Source organism: Candoia aspera, chromosome 1 (genome assembly GCF_035149785.1).
Source record: "Candoia aspera isolate rCanAsp1 chromosome 1, rCanAsp1.hap2, whole genome shotgun sequence".
In the NCBI taxonomy this organism is placed as follows: domain Eukaryota; kingdom Metazoa; phylum Chordata; class Lepidosauria; order Squamata; family Boidae; genus Candoia; species Candoia aspera.
In genome coordinates this window covers 281,870,344-281,892,027 of record NC_086153.1, presented here as the reverse complement: position 1 = coordinate 281,892,027, position 21,684 = coordinate 281,870,344, and the positions used below count along the sequence as shown (strand labels likewise).

Sequence of the window (21,684 nt, the reverse complement as noted above, 5' to 3'; positions counted from 1 at the left end):
CCTCCTCCTCCTGCTCCGATCATGATTGACGGCCAACAGCACTTTGAAGTCGAGGTTGTTGATTCTCGCAAGCTTCAAGGCACCCTGCAGTATCTGGTCCAATGGAAACACTTTCCTCATGCTGAATGGGTGTCTGCTCACCATGTTAATGCTCCTGATTTAGTTCACCGTTTCCACCTTGCTTACCCTTTGAAGCCTGCTGCTTAGTGTTTTCTTTCTTTGGGGGGGGGGCAGTATGTCATGTTCACTGTTTCAATGTATAGTATACATCGTAACGTTTCACATGCCATGGCGCTGACACGCGTTTCTGTTTGGGAAGTAGCTGCTGTGAGACCTTGTACCAAGCTCTGTATGTGAAATCAGTACAATGGAATGTGTTTGGGTTATTTTCTCTGCTCAAGGACTTTTCCCGCAGACCATCAGAAACAGGAGCACCTGGGATTGTGAACTTGGGAAGATTCTACGGGGGGAGGGATCTCATTTACACTGAGGGTTTTTAGTTTGCATTTGGTGCACTTTTATCATTCTCAGCTTTCTCTGTGATCCTGCATACTATTCTTTAATAAATCAGATATCTTTGAATTCCTGCTCATGAGTCTGATAGTGTTTTAGAATAGGCAACCATTACACAAGGCTGGTTGATAGATCTATTGGTCACTTGGCAAATGAGCCACCACAGAGCAAGCGCAGTTGGTGTTTCATACTTCATATTGTCCCTCTTCACCTTGAATGGCGTTTTTTCCATGAACTTAGTTCATATACCCAGTTGTCAGTCTTTTAAGTGGCATCCAGGAGTGTGTGAGTTTGTTCTGTATGCTTCTCCAGGAGCAGAAGCTAGTATTTCCACCTGTAATAATCAAACACATAACACTGCAGACCCCTGTGGTCCTCCCTCATTTCCTTTAGTGCAAGCTAAACACCTTCCAGTGTTTTGAAGTGCACTTCCCACACAAGGTATTGATCGGGCTACCTCCAGGTTTATTTCCTGCCATAGCTAGCCTGCAGCATAATGATGAAGAGATGGTACTTGATATCCATAGGAGGCTTCCACAGACTGGAAAGAACAGGCTCCCAAAGATCCTGGAAGCCACCTTCTATTGTGCAAGACCATCGAGAAAACAATACAACCCTTCTGCTAGGTTATTTCATCCTTTCATATTATGGCACCGGAAGATACTTCTTTTCTCTGATACCATGCTAAATTTCCAATATGAGTGTATTTTTAAAACAATATTCTATATCCTAAGCAGTATGTTTCCAAATGGTGTCTTTAAAAAATGTGGAGTCTGGAACATGAGATTTTTAAAAAGAGCGATCAAGAAGGCAGTACTAAACAAAAAGTTCTTGTTCTGACTGCTGCTGCTCTTTAAAGGTTCCTCAGTGACTTAATGGCAGCCAGTTGTAGCTTCTGGGCGGTCTTCGGGGGCAGCCCCATATAGAGCCAGTTGCAGTAGTCCAAGTGTGAGAATGGTGAAGTTAAAACTGTTCATTTCTCAGGCCTTAGGTCAAGTATGTGAGTTTTTGAAAACCAAAGGCCTTGCTTGGCTTTGAGGTGTTTGTCAAGGGCCTTTACTCCTATATATGTCAGTTGTGTTTTTTGTGGTTCATATGTGGATGTATATGGGGTTGTTTCCCCTACTTTTATTGTTTTCTACTCTTTAAAGTGTAAGCGACCTCGAGTTACTTTGGAGTTGGGTGGTGTAATGGTCGCCTATTCTAAAACACCATCAGACTCATGAGCAGGAATTCAAAGATATCTGAATTATTAAAGAATAGTATGCAGGATCACAGAGAAAGCTGAGAATGATGAAAGCGCGTCAAATTCAAACTAAAAACCCTCGGTGCAAATGAAATCCCTCCCCCTGTAGAATCTTCTCAGGTTCACAATCCCAGGTGCTCCTAATGGTTTCTGATGGTCTGCGGGAAAAGTCCTTGAGCAGAGAAGATAACCCAAACACATTCCATTGTACTGATTTCACATACAGAGCTTGGTACAAGGTCTCACAGCAGCTCCCTCCCAAACAGAAACGCGCATCAGCGCCATGGCATGTGAAACGTTACGATGTATAAACTACATTGAATCAGTGAACATGACATACTGCCCCCCCAAAATGAAGAATACATTAAGCAGCAGGCTTCAAAGGATAAGCAAGGTAGAAACGGTTAACTAAATGAGCGTTAACATGGTGGGCAGACACCCATTCAGGATGAGGAAAGTGTTTCCATCGGACCGGATACTGCAGGGTGCCTCAAAGTTTGCGAGAATCAACGATGTCCTTGACTTCAAAGTGTTGTTGGCTGTCAATCATAGTTGGAGCAGGAGGAGGAGGTTGAGGGTGCCAACGTGGTGAGTGGTGCACAGGCTTGAGCAAGCTGCAATGGAAAACAGGGTGCAAGCGTTTCAAATTGTGAGGCAGTTCCAATTTAACAGTAACTGGATTGACAAGATGAACAACAGGAAAAGGACCAATGAATTTGGGAGCAAGTTTTCTAGTGGTTGAGGTGATTTGATAAATTTAGTAGATAGATACATCTGATCCCCAACTTTGAAGTCGTGTTGTAAAGAACGATGCTTATCAGCTTGAGACTTGTAAGCAGCCTGGGCATCAGCCAAAGCTTGTTGAAATACTGGCCAGGAATCAGACAGTTTAACAGCCCAGTCAGAGGCAGAACATGTTTGGGAAGGGGGCTGTGGCAGTTCAGGGATGGGAACAAAGTCGTGACCAGAAACCACGTGAAAAGGGGTTTGTCCGGTACTTTGATGCACAGCATTGTTATAAGCAACTTCAGCAAAAGGTAACAACTCCACCCAATTGTCCTGATGATAGTTAATGTACGCTCTAAGAAACTGTTCAAGAGTGTAATTTAAAATCTCAGTAGAACCGTCAGTCTGTGGATGGGACGATGTGGACAGTACTTGTTTAGTGCCAATCAATTTTAAAAATGATTTCCAAAATTGGGAAGTAAACTGTGTGCCACGGTCAGAAATTAAATGGGAGGGGCTACCGTGGAGGCAGTAGATGTGGTGGAGAAATAGGCGCGCTAATTGTGGGGCTGACGGGATGGATGCACATGGAATGAAATGAGCTTGTTTAGAAAAAAAATCCTTTACAACCCAAATGACAGTTTTCTTCTGACTGGGAGGAAGATCCACAATAAAATCCATAGAAATCTCATCCCAGGGATGAGACAGGCTGGCCACGGGCTGTAGAAGCCCCTGTGGTTTCCCCCCTTTTCGTTTTGACATGGCACAAACAGGACAGGAAGCAACATAGTCTTTTACATCACGTCTTAAGGTTGGCCACCAAAATTGACGGCGAACCAAATGCAAGGTTTTGACAAAACCAAAGTGTCCAGCAAGTTTATCATCATGGGAATGCTGCAAAACATCAGCTCTTAAAGTTTCAGGCACATAAAGGCGGTGTTCCACCCACGCCAGACCGTTTTCAAAAGAAACATTGTCTCTATTAGCTAGCAACCAAGTGTCAGATTTCAGTGCCTGGAGAAAGTCCTTCTGTAACTGACAAGGAACTTGCACCTTCCACTTCCCAGACTGTGCTGGGGGCGGGGTTGCCTGCGCACGGGTCTGGCTCCGAGTGACAGCAACCAAGCCCAGTTGGCGTTCAGTGAGAACAGTCCCAACCACATCTGCCACCTGGTCAAGGTCCTGAGGTAAACGCGACAAAGCATTGGCCAGAAAGTTTTTCTTTCCCAGAATAAATTTTAACTGGAAGTTAAAGCGACTGAAAAACTGAGCCCAGCGAATCTGTTTAGGGCTGAGACGTCATGGGGTGCAGAGGGCTTCCAAATTCCTGTGATCGGTCCAAACCTTAAAAGGGCATTTAGCACTTTCAAGGAGATGGCACCAGGTTTCTAAAGCTGCTTTTACAGCAAACGCCTCCTTTTCCCAAACATGCCAACGGCATTCTGTTTCAGAAAATTTCCTGGATAGATAAGCGCAGGCTTTTAAGTGATTTTCTGAATCCCTTTGTAACAAAATAGCCCCAATAGAGGAGTCAGAAGCATCAACTTGGACCACAAAGGGGCGCTTAGGATCGGGGTGCTGTAGAATAGGCTCAGCAGTGAAAAGGGTTTTTAATTTCTCAAATGCTGCCTGGCATTCAGGCATCCAATTCAGCACTGCCCCAGGGTTTTTTACTTTGCATGTCTCCCCCAAGCCCTTGGTACGGAGTAAATCAGTGAGGGGCAGAGCAATCTCAGCAAACCCCTGGATAAATTGGCGATAGTAATTACTGAACCCGAGGAAACTTTGTAATTGCCTCTGGGTGCAGGGACATTCCCAACTCAAAATCGCCTGAATTTTTGCAGGGTCCATTTCTATAACCCGGTCAGACACTCGATAGCCCGGATAGTCAAGTTGGGTTTTGTGAAACTCACATTTGGAAAGTTTGGCATAGAGTCTGGCATCTCTAAGTTTGCATAACACCTGTCTGAGGAGGCGTTCGTGTTCCTCCTCGGTTTCAGTGTAAATGAGAACATCATCTAAATAAACCAGAACCCCTTTAAACAAATAATCATATAATACTTGATTTATCAATTGCATGAAGACTCCGGGCACCCCTGCCAACCCAAAAGGAAGGACTTTGTATTGAAACGACCCTAGGTAAAGGTAAAGGTTTCCCTTGACGTAAAGTCCAGTCGTGTCTGACTCTAGGGGGCGGTGCTCATCTCCGTTTCTAAGCCTTGGAGCCGGCGTTGTCCCTAAGGACCCGTCCGTGGTCATGTGGCCGGCATGACTCACGGAACGCCGTTACCTTCCCGCCGAAGCGGTACCAATTAATCTACTCACATTTGCATGTTTTCGAACTGCTTGGTGTGCAGGAGCTGGGACGAGCAACGGGAGCTCACCCCGCCGTGCGGTTTCGAACCGCCGACCTTCCGATCGGCAGCTCAGCGGTTTAACCCACAGCGCCACCGCGTCCCTTGAAACGACCCTAGTGGGCAATTAAAAGCAGTTTTCCACTCATCCCCAGCTTTTATGCGAATGCGGAAGTAGGCTTCGTGAAAAGTGAGCTTGGAGAAAATCTCGCCCTTTGACAAATGAGCTAACATGTCCTTCATGAGGGGCAGAGGGTACTTGTTGACAATAGAGACAGAATTTAACCCTTGATAGTCCGTACAGAGTTGAAGCATGCCATCTTTCTTTTCCCGGAATAACACAGGAGCCCCAACTGGGGAATTTGCAGGTTCAATAAACCCCCTTGACAGATTTTTGTCAATGAAGTCCCGTAATGCCTCGAGCTCCTTCTGAGTCATTGGATAAATTTTTGGCTTCGGCAATTGAGCATTGGGGACCAACTGTATCGCACAGTCAGTTTTCCGATGGGGGGGGTAGCTGATCTGCTTCCATCTCCCCAAATACGTCTGCAAATTCTTGGTATTGAGCAGGCAAGCCTTCTAAATGTGGCAAGTCAGGGCGCGGCGTGGCGATCGCTGCCCTTCCAACCCCCGCACATGCAACTATCTCCGCTGTAGGAGCTTGGTAAAATCCATCTGTAAAAGTCACAGTTCTGTGCTCCCAGTTTATATAGGGGCTTCGATAGGTCAACCATGGGATCCCCAGGATTACCAAGGGATTGCCAACAGGTGCTACAACAAATTTCAAAGTCTCATGGTGGCTGCCCATTTGCATTGCGACAGTTCCAGTGAAATGGGTTGCCGCCCCCCCCACCCCCCACCCCCCGCTGTTGAACCATCCAACTGTGTGAAGATCAAAGGATGCCGGAGAGGGAAACTAGGCAGTTCCAAAGCAGCAACCATATCAGGGTGAATTAAACACCTGGAACACTCAGAGTCAACTAAAGCCCATACCTCTGTAGTTTTTGTGCGGGAACCCAATTTCACTTTTACCGCTAAAGTGGGACAGTCAGCACTCACCATAGCATCTTCGCGCCCATCCTCTTCCACCTGCCGGCTGGCACCCTTCATGGCAGGTGGCTGGCGTTTCCCGCCAGCTCCTTAGAGTCATCTTCAGCCTCTCCCAAGAAGTAGATTACTTCTTCAGCGTTGGCTGTCCCTTTGGCTGCTGTCATTCGCCGTGAGGGGGGGCGATTTGGCCGGCAGCTTCCCTGCTCGATTTCCAGCCTTGGCTTTTGCGCAATCAGCTGCTCAATGGCCCTCCTTTCCGCATCAGAGACACTGACCCCTCACGTAGCGCTGATCTCTCTCCACATCCCAGGCTCTATAGCTTGGCCGGGCAGCAGTCGCAGCACTTCAGGGTCCTCTCATGGTGGTGGGTGGTTTTTCAGATTTTCTAGTTTGCATGAAGGTATGCTGAGCGTGCACAGCCTTTCCTGCCAGACAGATCCAGTCGTACAATGACTCGGGGTCGTCTCTACAGAACGCCCAATGCTGGAAGTCCCAGTTGAGTCCCTCTTTAAAACGTTCTATTAGAGTGGACTCAGACCAGTCAGTGATTTTCCCAGCCAGAGCTTTAAACTCTAGGGCGTAATCAGCTACTGACATTTGGCCCTGGGTAAGATCCTTCAGTGCCTTCTTAGCTCTTGCCTTGGCCAGAGGATGTTCAAAATGCAGCTTTAACACCCACATGAAATCATCGAAATAATCAAGTGCAGGGAAGTCAGCATCACCTAATTGAACATACCAGTCAGCCGTTCGACCCTTCAACTTGGTGGCAATGGCAGTTATTTTAGCCTCTTCGGAAGGGAAGCATGCCTCAAACTGCCTCATATAACTTTTAGCATTAGTTAAAAAGAAAGATAACTTTGTTGGATACCCATCAAATTTGACAGAAAAGTCTCTCACTCTGCCTCCGGTTGGAGTGGAACCAGCAGGAACTTGAGTGGTTGGGCCCCAGGTTACAGTAGCTTTCCCCTTAAGGGGTGGGGGTACTGATGGCCGGGCTCTGCGGGGTGGAGGTTCATCCCGGAGCCGTCTCCAGCCCCGCTCCACCGGCGGTCTGGATGGGAGGATGGGGGATGGTTGCGGGAAGCTGAGATCTCGTCTGCGTCTCCCCTGCCCCTCCAGTGACAAAGACGGGTTTTTCAACATGTACTCCATCAATTCTATTTTGGTTTCCACCACTCTTAGTCTCTCAGGGGTTCAAGAGTCCCCTCTCCTTCGTGTGCCCGGTTTCCTCTCAGTTGACACTGTAGTAGTGTCATGGTCACCATTGCAATGTTCGCTCCATCATAACGATTCGCATGCCAGAGTGTTGATACGTGTTCCTGGCTGGGAGGGTGCTGCTGATAAACCTTGTACGGGGAGATGTGTGGGGCTGTGCCAGGAAGGAATGTGTTTGGGTTATCTCTTAAATGTCAAGGTCTTTTTGCCCGTCGATCAGCAGAGCTCGTTAGGAGCACCTGGGAATGTGGGATTGTTCTGTATGCAGGGGGGGGGGGTCGTTGTTGGAAACGGAGCTATTTAGTTTGAGTTTAGGCACGCTTTTCTCATTCTCAGCTTTCTCTCTGTTTGCACTCTATTCTAAATAAAACCAGACCTTAAACTTAGATTTGGAGTCTGAGCATTTTATTTGAGTAAGGCAATCATTACATAAAGCTGAGAATCATTCCACGAACAAACCTCGCTAGTCTCTACCAAGAAATTTTCTTGCGAGAGAAGAACTTAACGATGGCAGAATTGGGGAAGGAGTCAACGGGGTTTGGGGAGGCGACTAGACAGCTCTTGGAGACAGCATTCCTGAGCAGGGACTCGAGCCCCCTCCCAACCCATCCCGCACCCCATTCTAGAGATTCAAGCTCCAGCCCGGAGGTGAGGGACCCGACGGATGATTGGCTCGCCGAACACCAACAGTTCCTGTGGGATGCCATGGCAGACCCCTGGCCGGGGACATCTCGCACCACATGGAAACTACGATGCCCACAGACTCCCGAGAGAGAGTCCACAAAAGTGTCGGGGAGTCAGCAACCTGAAGTGCCAGGGCTGGAGGACTCCACCACGCTGGATAGGATCAGAGTCCTTGAGTCCAAAATCAAATCCATGGAGTACATGCTACACTCCCTTTCAACCGCAGTGAGTGACCTGGTAAAGGTTGTTACTGGTCCGGGGGCAGCAGGGGTCCCAGCATCCCACCTACTCCATCGCCGGCTCCGAGGGGAAGGGGCCGGGCACGGGACTTTTCCCCGGCTCTCCGTGGTTCCACTCCGGTGGTAGTTACCCCGGCTCGTCCACCAGTTGGGGCGCCTCCGAGTGGCGGGGTAGCTAAGGACTTTTCAGTGAAGTTTGATGGCAACCCCACAAACTTGTCATTCTTCCTTACTAACGCGATGAATTACATGCAACAATATGGACATTGTTTTACCTCGGAAGGGGCTAAAATCATGGCTATTGCCACAAAACTGAAGGGCAGAGCTGCTGACTGGTATGTACAGTTATCCGAATCAAGAGCCCCAGTGCTGGCTGCCTTCGATACCTTTCTAGCCACTTTGAAACGGTATTTTGAGGATCCCCTTGCTAAGGAAAGGGCTAAAGATGCTCTGAAGGAACTGGTTCAGGGACAAAAGTTGGTTGCTGATTATGCCCTAGAATTCAAAGTTTTGGCAGGGAAAGTTCCCGAATGGTCAGAGGCTACCTTGATTGATAGATTTAAGGATGGCCTCAATCGGGAGGTGTTGCTGTGCAGAGACGATCCAGACTCACTGCATGATTGGATCTGTCTTGCCGGGAAGGCTGAGTGTGCCCAGCGCACCTTTATGCAAGCTACGAAAGGAGACAAGCCCCCCTCCAGTGGGAAGGGGCCAAGGATGCAGTCTGACTCAAGCTGGGCTGAGGAAAGGCAACGCCGTTTTGCCCGGGGCCAGTGCATCAAGTGTGGCAAAGCAGGTCACCGCGCAGTAGAATGTCAAAGACTTAAGATGGCGGATCGCCCCTCTAAACCAACCCAAAAGATACCACAAAAGGCACCTAACCCTCCTCGCCGGGTGGCGGGGGCGTTGGCGACCGCGGACGAAGAGGATGATGTATACCTTACAGGAGACGCTTTGGCCATCCTGGAGCAGCCAGTGGGAAACACCTTCCACCTACCTTAAACAGCGCCGCTGGGCAGGTGGTGGAGAATGGGTGTGATACCAACATAGTGAGTGCTGATTGCCCCATCCTAGCTGTAAAGATCCAGTTGGCCTGCCGATCCAAGACCGTCGACGTCTGGGCTTTGGTCGATTCAGGGTGTTCCAGATGTTTAATCCATCCAGACCTGCTTTGGACTTGCCCTGCTTCCCTCTCCCAAAACCGCTGATTTTTCAGCAGCTCGATGGTTCCACGGCGGGAGCGGGTCTGGCCACCCAGTTTACTGGGGAGGTTACATTGCGAATGGGCACGCACATCGAACTGATCCAGTTCATAGTTACCCCAGTGGGCAATCCTTTGGTGGTTTTGGGGATTCCCTGGCTAACCGGGCACAACCCATACATCAATTGGAAAACCCGTACTCTAACGTTTGAGGATGGGTTCTACCAGGCTCCTGTTGTGGGAAGATCCCTCACTTTGGCTGCGGGGAGGGCTGAAATTGTCGACCCTCGAGCTCCCGCTCTCCCCATGGAGGGGCTGCCGGCAAGGTACTCTGACTTTGCTGACGTCTTCGGGGAGGAGGAGGCTGACCAATTACCCCCCCATTGCAAGACTGACTGTGCCATTGAGCTTCTTCCAGACGTTCCCTTGCCCAAGCCGAAGATTTATCCTATGACCAAGAAAGAACTAGAGGCGTTGCGGGAGTTCATTGATAAAAACCTTGCTAGGGGTTTAATTGAACCGGCAAACTCCCCGGTTGGGACTCCCGTTTAATTCCGTGAGAAAAAGGATGGCACCCTAAGACTGTGCATGGACTATTGTGGGTTAAATTCCGCCTCACTTTCGAACAAATACCCTCTGCCTCTCGTAAAAGACATGTTAGCTCATTTGTCCACTGGTAGGATTTTTTCCAAGCTTGACCTTCGCGAAGCATACTATCGCATTCGCATTCGGGAGGGGGATGAATGGAAAACAGCTTTTAATTGCCCCTTGGGTTCGTTTCAATATAAGGTTCTTCCTTTTGGCCTAGCGGGAGCCCCAGGGGTTTTCATGCAGCTGATCAATGAGGTGTTACATGAACATTTGTTTAAGGGGGTTTTGGTTTATTTGGATGATGTTCTCATCTATACCAAAACTGAGAAGGAGCACGAAAGTCTCGTTAAACAGGTTCTCACCAAGCTCAGGAAAGCTAGGCTTTACGCTAAACTTTCTAAGTGTGAATTCCTTAAGTCTCACTTAGATTACTTGGGCTACAGGGTTTCTGACAAAGGCATTGAAATGGATCCTGTGAAGGTTCAGGCGGTTCTCAACTGGGAGCGCCCGCGCACCCATCGCCAACTTCAAAGTTTTTTGGGGTTCGCTAACTTTTACAGGTCCTTTGTCCAGGGGTTCGCAGAGATTGCTCTGCCCCTGACTGATTTGTTGAGCACCAAGGGGGTCGGGGAGACACGCAAAGTAAAAAACCTGGGGGCCATGCTCAATTGGACTCCTGCCTGTCAGGCTGCCTTTGATCGATTGAAAACCCTTTTAAAAAAGCGGAGCCCATTTTATCCCACCCTGACCCTGAACGGCCTTTTGTTGTTCGGGTTGATGCCTCTGATTTTTCTATTGGCGCTATTTTGTTGCAAAGAGATTCTGCTGGGCTCTTAAAGCCTTGTGCGTATCTCTCCCGTAAGTTTTCTGAAACGGAAAGGCGCTGGCATGTTTGGGAAAAGGAGGCTTTTGCAGTTAAGGCTGCGTTGGAGGCTTGGCGTCACCTTTTGGAGGGGGCTACTTGCCCTTTTGAGGTTTGGACAGATCACCACAACCTAGAGGCGCTCCACACGCCCAGGTGTCTCAGCCCAAAGCAGATACGCTGGGCTCAGTTTTTTAGCCGTTTTAATTTCCAACTTAAGTTCATCCCGGGGAAAAAGAATTTTTTGGCTGATGTACTTTCCCGATTGCCACAGGACGCAGAGCCTATCTCCGATGTTATTGGGACTGTGCTAACAGAGCCACAATTAGGTTTGGTCGCTGTCACCCGGAGCCGCGCTCGGGGGCAGCCTCCTCCCCCCTCACAAACGGCTCCGGCGCAGCGCTCTCGTGCCCGCAGGCAACCGCAAATGCCTAGTGGGTTGCGTGCAGATTTTGTCTCAGTTTTGAAATCTGATCCCTGGCTCCTTGCTAACCCTGACAAGGTTTCACTTGAGCACGACCTGGCTTGGGTGGGGGGGCGTTTATACATGCCTGACTCTCAACGAGCTACAATACTTGCCCGTTCTCATGACAGCAAGCAAGCTGGTCATTTTGGTTTTCTCAAATCCCTCCATTTGGTTCGGCGACAATTTTGGTGGCCCTCATTGAGAAAGAATGTCAAGGCTTATGTTGCTTCCTGCCCTGTCTGCGCTATGGCTAAGCAACCGTCAGGTAAACCCCAGGGGCTTTTGCAGCCTGTGGCTGACCCTTCTCGCCCTTGGGAAGAAATCTCCATGGATTTTATTGTTGACTTGCCCCCCAGTCAAAAGAAAACTGTCATTTGGGTGGTCAAAGACTATTTTTCTAAGCAGGCCCATTTTGTTTCCTGTGCATCCATTCCATCGGCGCAGCAGCTGGCAAAACTCTTTTTGGTGCACATGTACCGCCCCCACAGCTGCCCCTCTCATTTGGTGACCGATAGGGGCACACAATTTACCTCACAATTTTGGCGGGCTTTTAGTAGATTCTTTGTCTGGGGTTAGCGGGAACCGATACTTCCAGGACATCCCTGACGTCCCTGGTTGGGGTTCCCCCACTTCATCCAAGGTGATCAACTCTGCAAGCAATTCGCTGGTTGCTGGTTGCTTTGGCTCTTCCCCGTTGTCAGATTCCTCTGAATCAGGATTGGAATTCGATTCATCCCTTGACAAGTCTTGGGATTCTGAAGGTTTTGTGGTGAGATTCAGTTCTCCACTCTTGACCGTTGACTTGGGCATCAAGCTAGCTGTCTTCTTGAGTCCCCCATCGTGGTTTTTGACTCAGCCATCGTTAACTATTTTCCCTCACAAGAGACTGATCTTGGTAGGAGCTAACGGTACAACTTTGGTGATTCTCAGCTTTATGTAATGGTTGCCTATTCTAAAACACCATCAGACTCATGAGCAGGAATTCAAAGATATCTGAATTATTAAAGAATAGTATGCAGGATCGCAGAGAAAGCTGAGAATGATGAAAGCGCGCCAAATTCAAACTAAAAACCCTCGGTGCAAATGAAATCCCTCCCCCCGTAGAATCTTCTCAAGTTCACAATCCCAGGTGCTCCTAACGGTTTCTGATGGTCTGCAGGAAAAGTCCTTGAGCAGAGAAAATAACCCAAACACATTCCATTGTACTGATTTCACATACAGAGCTTGGTACAAGGTCTCACAGCAGCTCCCTCCCAAACAGAAACGCGCGTCAGCGCCATGGCATGTGAAACGTTACGATGTATAAACTACATTGAATCAGTGAACATGACAGGTGGCCTCTAAATAAAATCAATAAATGGGTATGAGCACAACAAAAACTGGATTTGATTTAATTTTTAATTTAACATTAAAATTTCCCCTAACATACAAAAAATTTCCATTTGGTGGTAACTTTGGAGATGCCCCATAGAATCTGCCTTAGACATTACTAGCCCTTCTGCAGGCTCTTTGTGATCTGGTTCTGTAGTTTTCAAAACTGGGTTGAGCTGCAATTGCAAAACTGAAATTGGATCTAACCTTTGCAGTGAGGGTGTTCTACCTGTGGTCTGTTGTGCTTATCCATCTATGAAACCATCCTTACAGCTCTGAGGTAGGTATGAGATAGAATTCTAGACATTGCTCCTCTTAACTCATCAGAAAGGACAGTTCGCAGCTCTAATGTGCATGCTGCCTACAGAAGAACTTGAAGAAGATGACAGCTTTTCCCTTCCTTATTTAGAGGATAAGAGAATGAATGTCTGATACAAAGAGGCTTTTGACTTGATTAGTCTCCTATTCTTACCCCTCAGTGCTCATCACTGATACTGCAGTGAGGTGACTGCAATGACTGCCCAATTGATGTGAAAGTGAAATATCTTCCATTTGCACCATTGCATTTGTCACTTGGAATAGGAATATAATTTTTATTTTAATTTAAATCAACATTCCCCAAGTCAGCACTCATTATTGCAAGAGAGTAATTCATTAAAAACAGCCTTGTATTAAATAGCAAGTGCTAGAGCTGATGAACTAACAATACTTTAAATACAAACTAAATAAGGATGACAGTTTTCCTGTGGTGGATTTGGTGATATTTAAAAGAAAATGCGCTCTAACAGTTAAAAATTCTTAGTTGTTTTCCATTTATTGAACTCTGGGCTGGAATGGTAAGGTACAGCCCAATTTCTGCATTCTGATTCTATGAAACAAAATCTTTTTTATACTATACTACCCTCTCTCCAATCAGTGAAATTATTTTCACCCATAATGCTGTTAAAAAGTGGGTAAAATTGTATGGTTTATCTATTTCATTCTTCTTGAAAACTGTACAAGTTTACAAAGCATGTCACTGTCTTAAATTGAATGCTTAAAGTGATATTAATCTGTAGAGTGGTAATCAGATTGCTTCACTTATTCAAGTGTACTGAACAAGCTTGGAAAAAGAATAGGTCTTAATATGAGGTTGGGGCAAGGTGGCGGGGGAGAGAAAAAGGACAGAAAGCAAGGGGTGAGAGGGTTGTTGTGCCAGGGTGGCATAAGTGAGCACTATTTATTATTCTATTATGAGTGTTATTAAGGAGTATTGCAGTTTTAACATATGGCCTGACACTTTGGCATCTTGTTCCAGACCCATGATTCTTTTCAGATCTCTAAACCCTTGTTTTCAGTGATCTGGACATTTCTCAAGTATGCCTCAACATTCTGACCCTTTTTGGTCCTGTTTTCAAAAGGTAGTTAGGGAGAGGACATCAGTGATATGTAAAACTATTAACACTTTTGTCTTGGCCCCATCTCCTAGCTGTAAAGTCCATTCCCAACAACATTTCATTGCTCATTTGCTGTATCTTACAGACCTACACTTTCTTGTTTTGATGTGATGGTCTGCACTGTATTGGTAAAGCTATTTGGAGAATTCTGCCAGTGATAACCACTCACCATTTGCAGTTCCCCAAAGCATGAAAGCCAGATTCTTGTGAACTTTTTATAAGTAAAAAAAAACCCAGTAATGACTGCAGCAAAATATACTTCTTTTTCATCTTGTTCTCCCAGTTGATTAGTGGAGAGCATATTGGAGCACTAGCAATGAGTGAAGCCAATGCTGGTTCTGATGTTGTCTCCATGAAGCTGAGGGCAGACAAAAAAGGTAAAAATTATTGTGTATGTCATGGAAAAAAATATTTGTAAAAGATATCCTGGACCTCCACTTTAACACGTTAAGCTTTCCTAGATATTCTGTTGTGTCCACACATTATCAATACCAGTTCTGATGTAAGTCTGAGCATTTCCCAAGCCAAAGGGATGGAGAACGGATAATGCTGATGCAAAGTGCAGGTGAGCAAAAGAGGCTGATGAGCTGCCACAGGTGTGGAGTCTGTCTAAAGCATCTGTTGCCAGGAAAAAAGCAGCTCACTGTGTCACTGTTATCCAACCTGGATTTTTATTGCCGTACCCTCAATTTCTCTATTTTCACTGCCAGTCACATCAGTCAACCTGCATCCAAGCTGATTGATTGTGAGTGCTGTGCCCATGATTTTCCCCTTCTGCAGCTGTCCCCAGTGCCTATTCCATTCTGTTCAAATAGCTCCATCAAGTTTCAAGCTTTGGGTACAAAGTAGGAGAAGCCAGGAAATCCTCATTGCTGAGGTGGAACAGTACAGGAGTATATCCAGTAGAGCTGAAGAAAGTTTCCTTGGGAGGATGCAAAGAATATCAAATGCAAATATTTCCTGTTTTTTCTGGACTCAAACACCCCACCCCCCATTTTTTAGCCATCCTTGCAGTGCTATAGTATATCCAGCTGAAGTTCATACAGTCCTTTCAACTTTGAAAGGTGTTACACCCATCCAGTGTATATGGATATTTATTTTAAATGTCTTTCTTTCCATTTCTATGTCTTTATGAAAACCACACTTGCTTTCTATTACTTCAGATTTGAGGATTGGGTTTACCATGGGTTTGCTGAAAGGCAGGCATGGGGAACACAGGTTTCTGATTGTTTCAACCACTTTAAGCAGAAATTGTGTGGAAGAGTTGGAAGATAAAATATTGAACAGATGTATGAATGAGTCATAACTTCACACTCTTTGAGATACGCTGACCTGTGGGCCAGTCCTTCTATCTGACTAATCCTTTGAAGACTTGTGTCGTATGTGTAGGACAGCTCTACTCTTTTTTCAAGGGAACTGGCTGATTATGGAAAGAGCCAGCTACAGAGCTAAGCTATATCGTGATTCTCTGTATACAACTATAAAAATGATATAGTGAACATAGACATAAAAGCAAAGATGTGTCCAGAATTTGAAAATAAACACTCATGGAAATTTCAGTTGTCTTGGGGAGTATAAGACTTTCTGGAAATGCATTGACGTTGGGTGTTTTGTGAACCAGAGAATTAAGCAGTCCATCCTTCCTTTCCAGGGGATTATTTTGTTCTGAATGGGAACAAATTTTGGATTACTAATGGGCCAGACGCTGATGTTCTAATTGTCTATGCTAAAACAGATCCCAGTGCTGTCCCAACTTCTCAAGGTATAACAGCGTTCATTGTGGAAAAGGTAGGTTTCCAGGGTTGTGAAACGCTCTGGCTTTCTTCTTCCTTGTAAGAATATTTTACGGATATTTACAGGTATTGTGTCCTTTCAGCTGGATGTGAGAGAACTTATTTGTTAGAAAGTGTCAGGGCCAGCCCAAGAACGATGAAGAAACAGTCCATTCAACCTCAGTTCTTTATTTGCTCACACCACATAGACAGAACCTTGCCAGACTAAAGCTACAGTAGTAGTCAGTTTACCAAATCTACCAAAAAAAGTATGAGGCTACGTGAATTGAATATGCTATACTTGTAAATCCACATGATTATGCATAGGCTGAGTCTGTGGTTCCACTTCTATTGAACTGAGTGGTTAAATTTTTGGAACAATTGTACTTAGCTGCCTTAATTGTGGTCACCTTAAGAAATGTGGAAGAGGAAAAGGTAGAATGCATGTTCTTTAAAAAATACTCTTATGCACATTTTTTTTAAAGTTAGAGGAGATCCAGCATTAAATGAGTAGAAGGTAAGCACATGGAATGGAACGTCAGAAATCAGGAATCTGGAGCAAGGTTCCTTCGTTTCATATCAGACCCAAGAGACACAGCCAACGGTCTCTATAGTTCCAAATCTTGCCCTTCAGAAGAGGTTTTTTTAGTGGGGAGAGGCTGCTATGCAGGGCAAAAAGTGAAGGTAAAAGTCTGCTGTATGAGCTGTCTTCTTGCATGGGGTTGGATTTCACTGACTAGAAAGCATACAACCATTGTAAACATCTCATGAAAATCTGGCAGGTTAACTCCCTGTCAAATAAAAGCATAATTACTGCTTTTCATTCAAATTATATGACAACCCTAATTTATTTAGAGGGCTATGTTACCTTGGGTTTTGGGGCAAGGGTGGGGAGAAATTAGCTCAAAGCTAAACTTGTTTTGGCTTTACAGTAAGAATTGTGTGCATAGATGTTAATTTGTGGTCCCTGTTTCACTTGCTATCTCTGTAGGCTGTTAGACATCTTTCTTTACACAGATGATGCCATTGATACACTTTGCACGAGTCATTTCTGTGTGATTAGCTCCTATTCAGTACAGACGCTTCAGCTGGAGGCTTTAAGGACTGTGATTTCTTCTAACTTCTAATGGAAGAGGGTTTTCCCTGTGCATTTTCTACCTCTTTTCTTCAGAATATGCCTGGTTTCAGCACAGCACAAAAACTGGATAAACTGGGAATGAGAGGGTCAAATACCTGTGAATTAATCTTTGAGGACTGCAAGATTCCTGGTGAGTGACACAGTAGCGGTGCTATTTTCAGCTGTACATGACAACTCCTCTCTTTCTCTCTCCTTATGTTTATCTTTCTGAATGTTAATATATTCAAAAAATTGAAAAAAATCAAGTCAAAAATTGTCTTGTCTATTCCTAACCCTTTCTCTATCTGAATCTCATCTTCCCTCCATCATTTCCCCCCTCCTCCTCTCTTTCTGAAAACAAGTGTTTGCTTAAACAGACTCCTTCTTCAGGACATATTGCTCACCTGGCAATGATTTATTGTCCTTTAAGGTAACACTGGACAACCTACAGTTTATTTATGGCCATTCTAGTCAGTCTGTCTGTCAGCTGACTTTCATAGCAGTCCTACCAATTCCCATCCCCATTTCCTTGTCTTCCTATTCCTCCACGTATCCATAAAATCTCTCTCATGGGGCTTGCCTCCACTGCCTGATGAAATGAACATGGTCCACTAACTTATGTCTCAGTAAATTTTAAAAGTGTTAATAATTAAGGTGCCACCAGCCTCTTTATGTTTATGTTAAGAACGTTCAGTAGAACAGCTCATGATTAACATCAACAAGTTTATCTCAGTGACTCTTCAACACAGGATACGAGATTACAATTTCCTGTATTTGATTTCAGTGGAAGAAAAGAAGTATCTTTTACTTGGTTTTTTTTCTCTGTGGATCCATTCTTTTCCATATTTGCTCATGTTGGTGAGGAACTGCAGAAGAGATCATTTTTGGAGTCTTGAAAATGCACCTTCTCAATTTTCAGATTTTATTGGCAGTAAAGTGGATGCCCAGGTTCCATCAGCACTGGCCATTTCTTTTTGTGAAAATAGACTCCATTTCCTCAGCTCAGTGGAAGAGAACGGCAGTACCACTAAATGCCAGTGTTCTTGTTAAGCTTCCCTGATCTCCAGGGTCACTTCCATGGTTGTACAATATTGAGCTGTTCCAGTAATTTTCTGAGCTTTTGGAGTTCTTTCACTTGGATCAAAGTGTATTTTAGTGATACAACTCTGTCAGCTGTGTAAGTTCATGGCTTTGTGTCACTTGTACTCTAGTGGGTGTAACACAGGTTCCTTTGATCCCAGGCAGCATCCACAGAACTATATTCTTAGGCAATATAGCAAAGGCCAACAGCAGATTCAGAAGGCTCATCTTGTATTCTGCTGGAGGCATATTTATTCAAGGTTATTCTCTGAGATACACTCAGGGAATTAAGATACTGGTCTTTTTCTGCACTTCACAAAGAATGCATCCACTCCACGTAATTGCATTATATACAGTTTGCAAGTGCTTCTTACTTATGCAGGTGGGGTGGGGGGAGAAGACATCTAAGTTAGGCAAATAACACAGTTGTATATATTGCAGAATAACATCAATTCCTCAGGCCTGTGTTTCACCTTGTGATTCCACAGTTATATGTCGACACAAACAATGGGTACAGGTACACTTCCTTCACTGTCACTGCTTTCTTTGGTATGTTTTAAAACAAGGTTGTTAGTAGTCTTTAATATTAATTGATGCCAGATTAGACACAATGGGTTTCCATTATTGCTAATTTATTTATAATTTGATTTGCCCCCATGGCAGTGAGATCAAATATTAGGTCTTGCAAACGGTTTACTTTTTTTGTCAACGTATGTAAGAAACTGGGTTTGTACTGGTACTTTGTCTTTGTTGCTAGAAAATAGTATTGGTTAAAGATGTAACTCTCTATACATCCATGCACTGGTATACCTTATGTTTACATAGAACCAATATGTGGTGCATTTCTTATCAGAGCCAGTGCTGTAGGTACGTGAGTAACCAACTTTTCTTTGTCTCTTAAAGCTGAGAATATATTGGGACAACTAAGTAAAGGAATCTATGTGTTGATGAGTGGCTTGGATCTAGAGAGACTCGTTTTGTCTGGTGGACCACTGGGGTAAATATGGGTTTATTATTCGGAGAACATTGTCATACTTTATCAGTTCTCTCAGTTGGTGGTAATAATTCTTTATGTAATTAAAAATTACATATTATTCACAGGAGAAATTATTCTGGCATTTCAATTGGTCTTTTTACTTTACTTTTCTTACATTACGTTTCGTTACCTTTAAAATTATTTTTAAGCAACCTGTTTATACTAATCCACAGTTGTTTCCCTCCCCCTTAATTATCTCCAGGAGCAAAGGAACCATCATTGTGATTTTTATAGCTTTGAGGTGATTTATACAAATCAGTGACTTACAAGTGCAGTTGTATTTTTGCTATTAAGACATGTGAAAACAGTGGCTGGGATAATTGTGCCATTTCTGGTGGTTGCCAACATGACAATTCATACAAATAGAATGTCTGTTTCTCTAATAACTTGAGGGGAAGTTAAGTTCATGAATTGCCCATAAAGCTGGTCCTATACTGTCCATTACTTTTACAGAGGTGGACAACATTAAAGGGCTGCATTTTCTTTTTTTTTTTATTTTAATACGCTAAGGGTTGCAGAATGGCATGGAAGTAATGCAGTGATCATCAACAGAGTGAGCTTCCACCAAAGTGACACTGTCACCTTAAGTATTATTTTTAAAGGATTAGATTAAGAGATTTGTGCAATTATGTTACTGCTTGGATCGAAAGAAAAATCACGCTGCCAAACATAGCCCCTTTTCTGCTGAACTTTGGCAGCATAATCTGCCAAAAGCGAAGGGGGTGCAAAAATGACCCTGGGAGACAGGAGGCAGTATGCAGGTAGACCCCTAATATAATGCATTAAAAGGGAAGTGGTGTCTAATCTCCTTAAAATACAGCTACATTCTTCTTTTTCCAGTGCTGGATTTCTTCATGCTGTTCAAGGAGCCCTGCATAGGACACCATAACATAAAGTATTTTAGGTCAAATTTGGATAAGATAAGGTTCATCTAATTTATTCTTCTCTGCAGAGTAATGCAAGCTATCAGAATTCTTGCTTGCTGCCTAACCAATGAATCTTAATACAGTAATGCTGTAGTTCAGCATTCCATGAGCAGAATGAAAGCCACATGAAACCAAGTCTTCTAATGAACCATTATATAGGGAAGCTGGAAGCTATGATTCCCTCCTCCTCCACCCCACCCCCAGCATTTGTTTTGCCTCATTTTCCAAAAATTACTTTGTGTTGCATTTTTAAAGTTTGTGTAATGTTTTTATGAGTAAAATGTACTTCTATGGTGCTTACTCAGCAGACATAAAAAATACATTTTGGTCCCAACTTCATAATCATTTTTTAATTACAGGAGATATTTTACATCATATGTTAAAGATATAAATATTAATTATTTGAAATCAATATATCATTAAGATTCCCTTCATCCTTCCTAATGCACATAAACACCTTTTCTATTCCCCTAATTTATCCTGATGAAATTGAAAGTTTGCTAATTTAATATATTATTAGTTAATCATAGGAAAGAAGGATCATACTATCTAGCCAGGTAAACTGTGCATCTTAGTCTTTTGTTTTGTACTCTGGTTCAGAAGACTTTCCCAAGGTGTGATATTTGATTTTTTTTTTTAACTTCAGTGAAGAAAAGGCTATCACAATAGCCTCCATCCTATTACAATTACCACATGTCTGAAATGGACCAACGCAGTTTTGTTTAGGCTCTGTAACTTACAATGTTTCCTTTCCCAGGATATACTATTATACTGAAATGCTTAAGTGGACATTGTAGGTCCTAGGATGTCTTAATATTTGGTCAGTTTCTTTTTATCACTTGTTACTACTCATCTATATCATTTTTCTTAATGCCCTTTTATTTTTAAAGTGTTCTGGATTCAGTGTTTTTCATTGAAGTTTTATAGGCCATCTTTACAGAGATATGATACAAATTCTTAAAATAAGTTTTAGTGTATTTGTTTCCCTTGCAGAATCATGCAGGCTGTCCTAGATCATGCTGTTCCATATTTGCATATGAGAGAAGCATTTGGGCAGAAAATTGGCCACTTCCAGGTAAGCATAATGAAAGAGACACCAATTAACTTTCAGGGCAGAATTCAGTATTTGGCTAGCATCTGATCATCAATAAGCACTTTATTAAATAGATTTTGGATTAATTGGCTTTTAATTGTTTCCACCATAGCTACTTTGATATTTGCATGCTAAGAAACCAAGTACAAAGCTGTTCTACTTTTCCCCTTACTTTAATTACTGGGTGATTATAAGAAGTAAGAAAATATGGCATTTTACTGCTAGAATGTCAAGATATTCATTAAATTGAAATTTAATGTCTGGGAGAAGCAGCATTTGGATTGGATTTGCTCAGTATGCTGCCTCTGTACACTAACCAGCCAGAGTAGTGGGAATCAGACAGCATATAAATTTAATAAATAAATACATAAAAAAACTATTTTAGTTTACAGCTCCCTTTTGGAGAACAAATAGAATTTGGATTTTCAAAGTGCTTTGGCCCTACAAAGTACTATGATTCAAGTGATGTTGGATTTTGACCAACTACTGTTATCTCCATATTCTTCTGGTAATAACTATTCTTTCAGCAACCTTTCACTAAGGCTTGCTAATCCAACATAAGTTGTTCTTGCTTCTGTTTCACTTTGCATTTTGATTTGTAGACAGCAGCTGGAAATGTATTACTTCTGTCTTTTATACACCAATAATGAGAAAAACATCTTTTTCCTTTTTTACTGCCGTTATAAGTCTGGGTATAGCTATGTTC

General features: G+C 43.9%; 1 protein-coding gene across 1 annotated transcript in view; it reads left to right on the top strand.

The window, feature by feature from the left end:
• Positions 1–21,684, top strand: part of IVD (isovaleryl-CoA dehydrogenase) — a 49,114-nt gene that overhangs the window by 22,313 nt on the left and 5,117 nt on the right. The window contains exons 5-9 of the mRNA XM_063289962.1: positions 14,238–14,331; positions 15,606–15,742; positions 16,898–16,994; positions 18,827–18,920; positions 20,879–20,960. Coding sequence (XP_063146032.1) covers positions 14,238–14,331; positions 15,606–15,742; positions 16,898–16,994; positions 18,827–18,920; positions 20,879–20,960 — 504 coding nt within the window. The remainder of the gene's footprint in view (positions 1–14,237; positions 14,332–15,605; positions 15,743–16,897; positions 16,995–18,826; positions 18,921–20,878; positions 20,961–21,684) is intronic.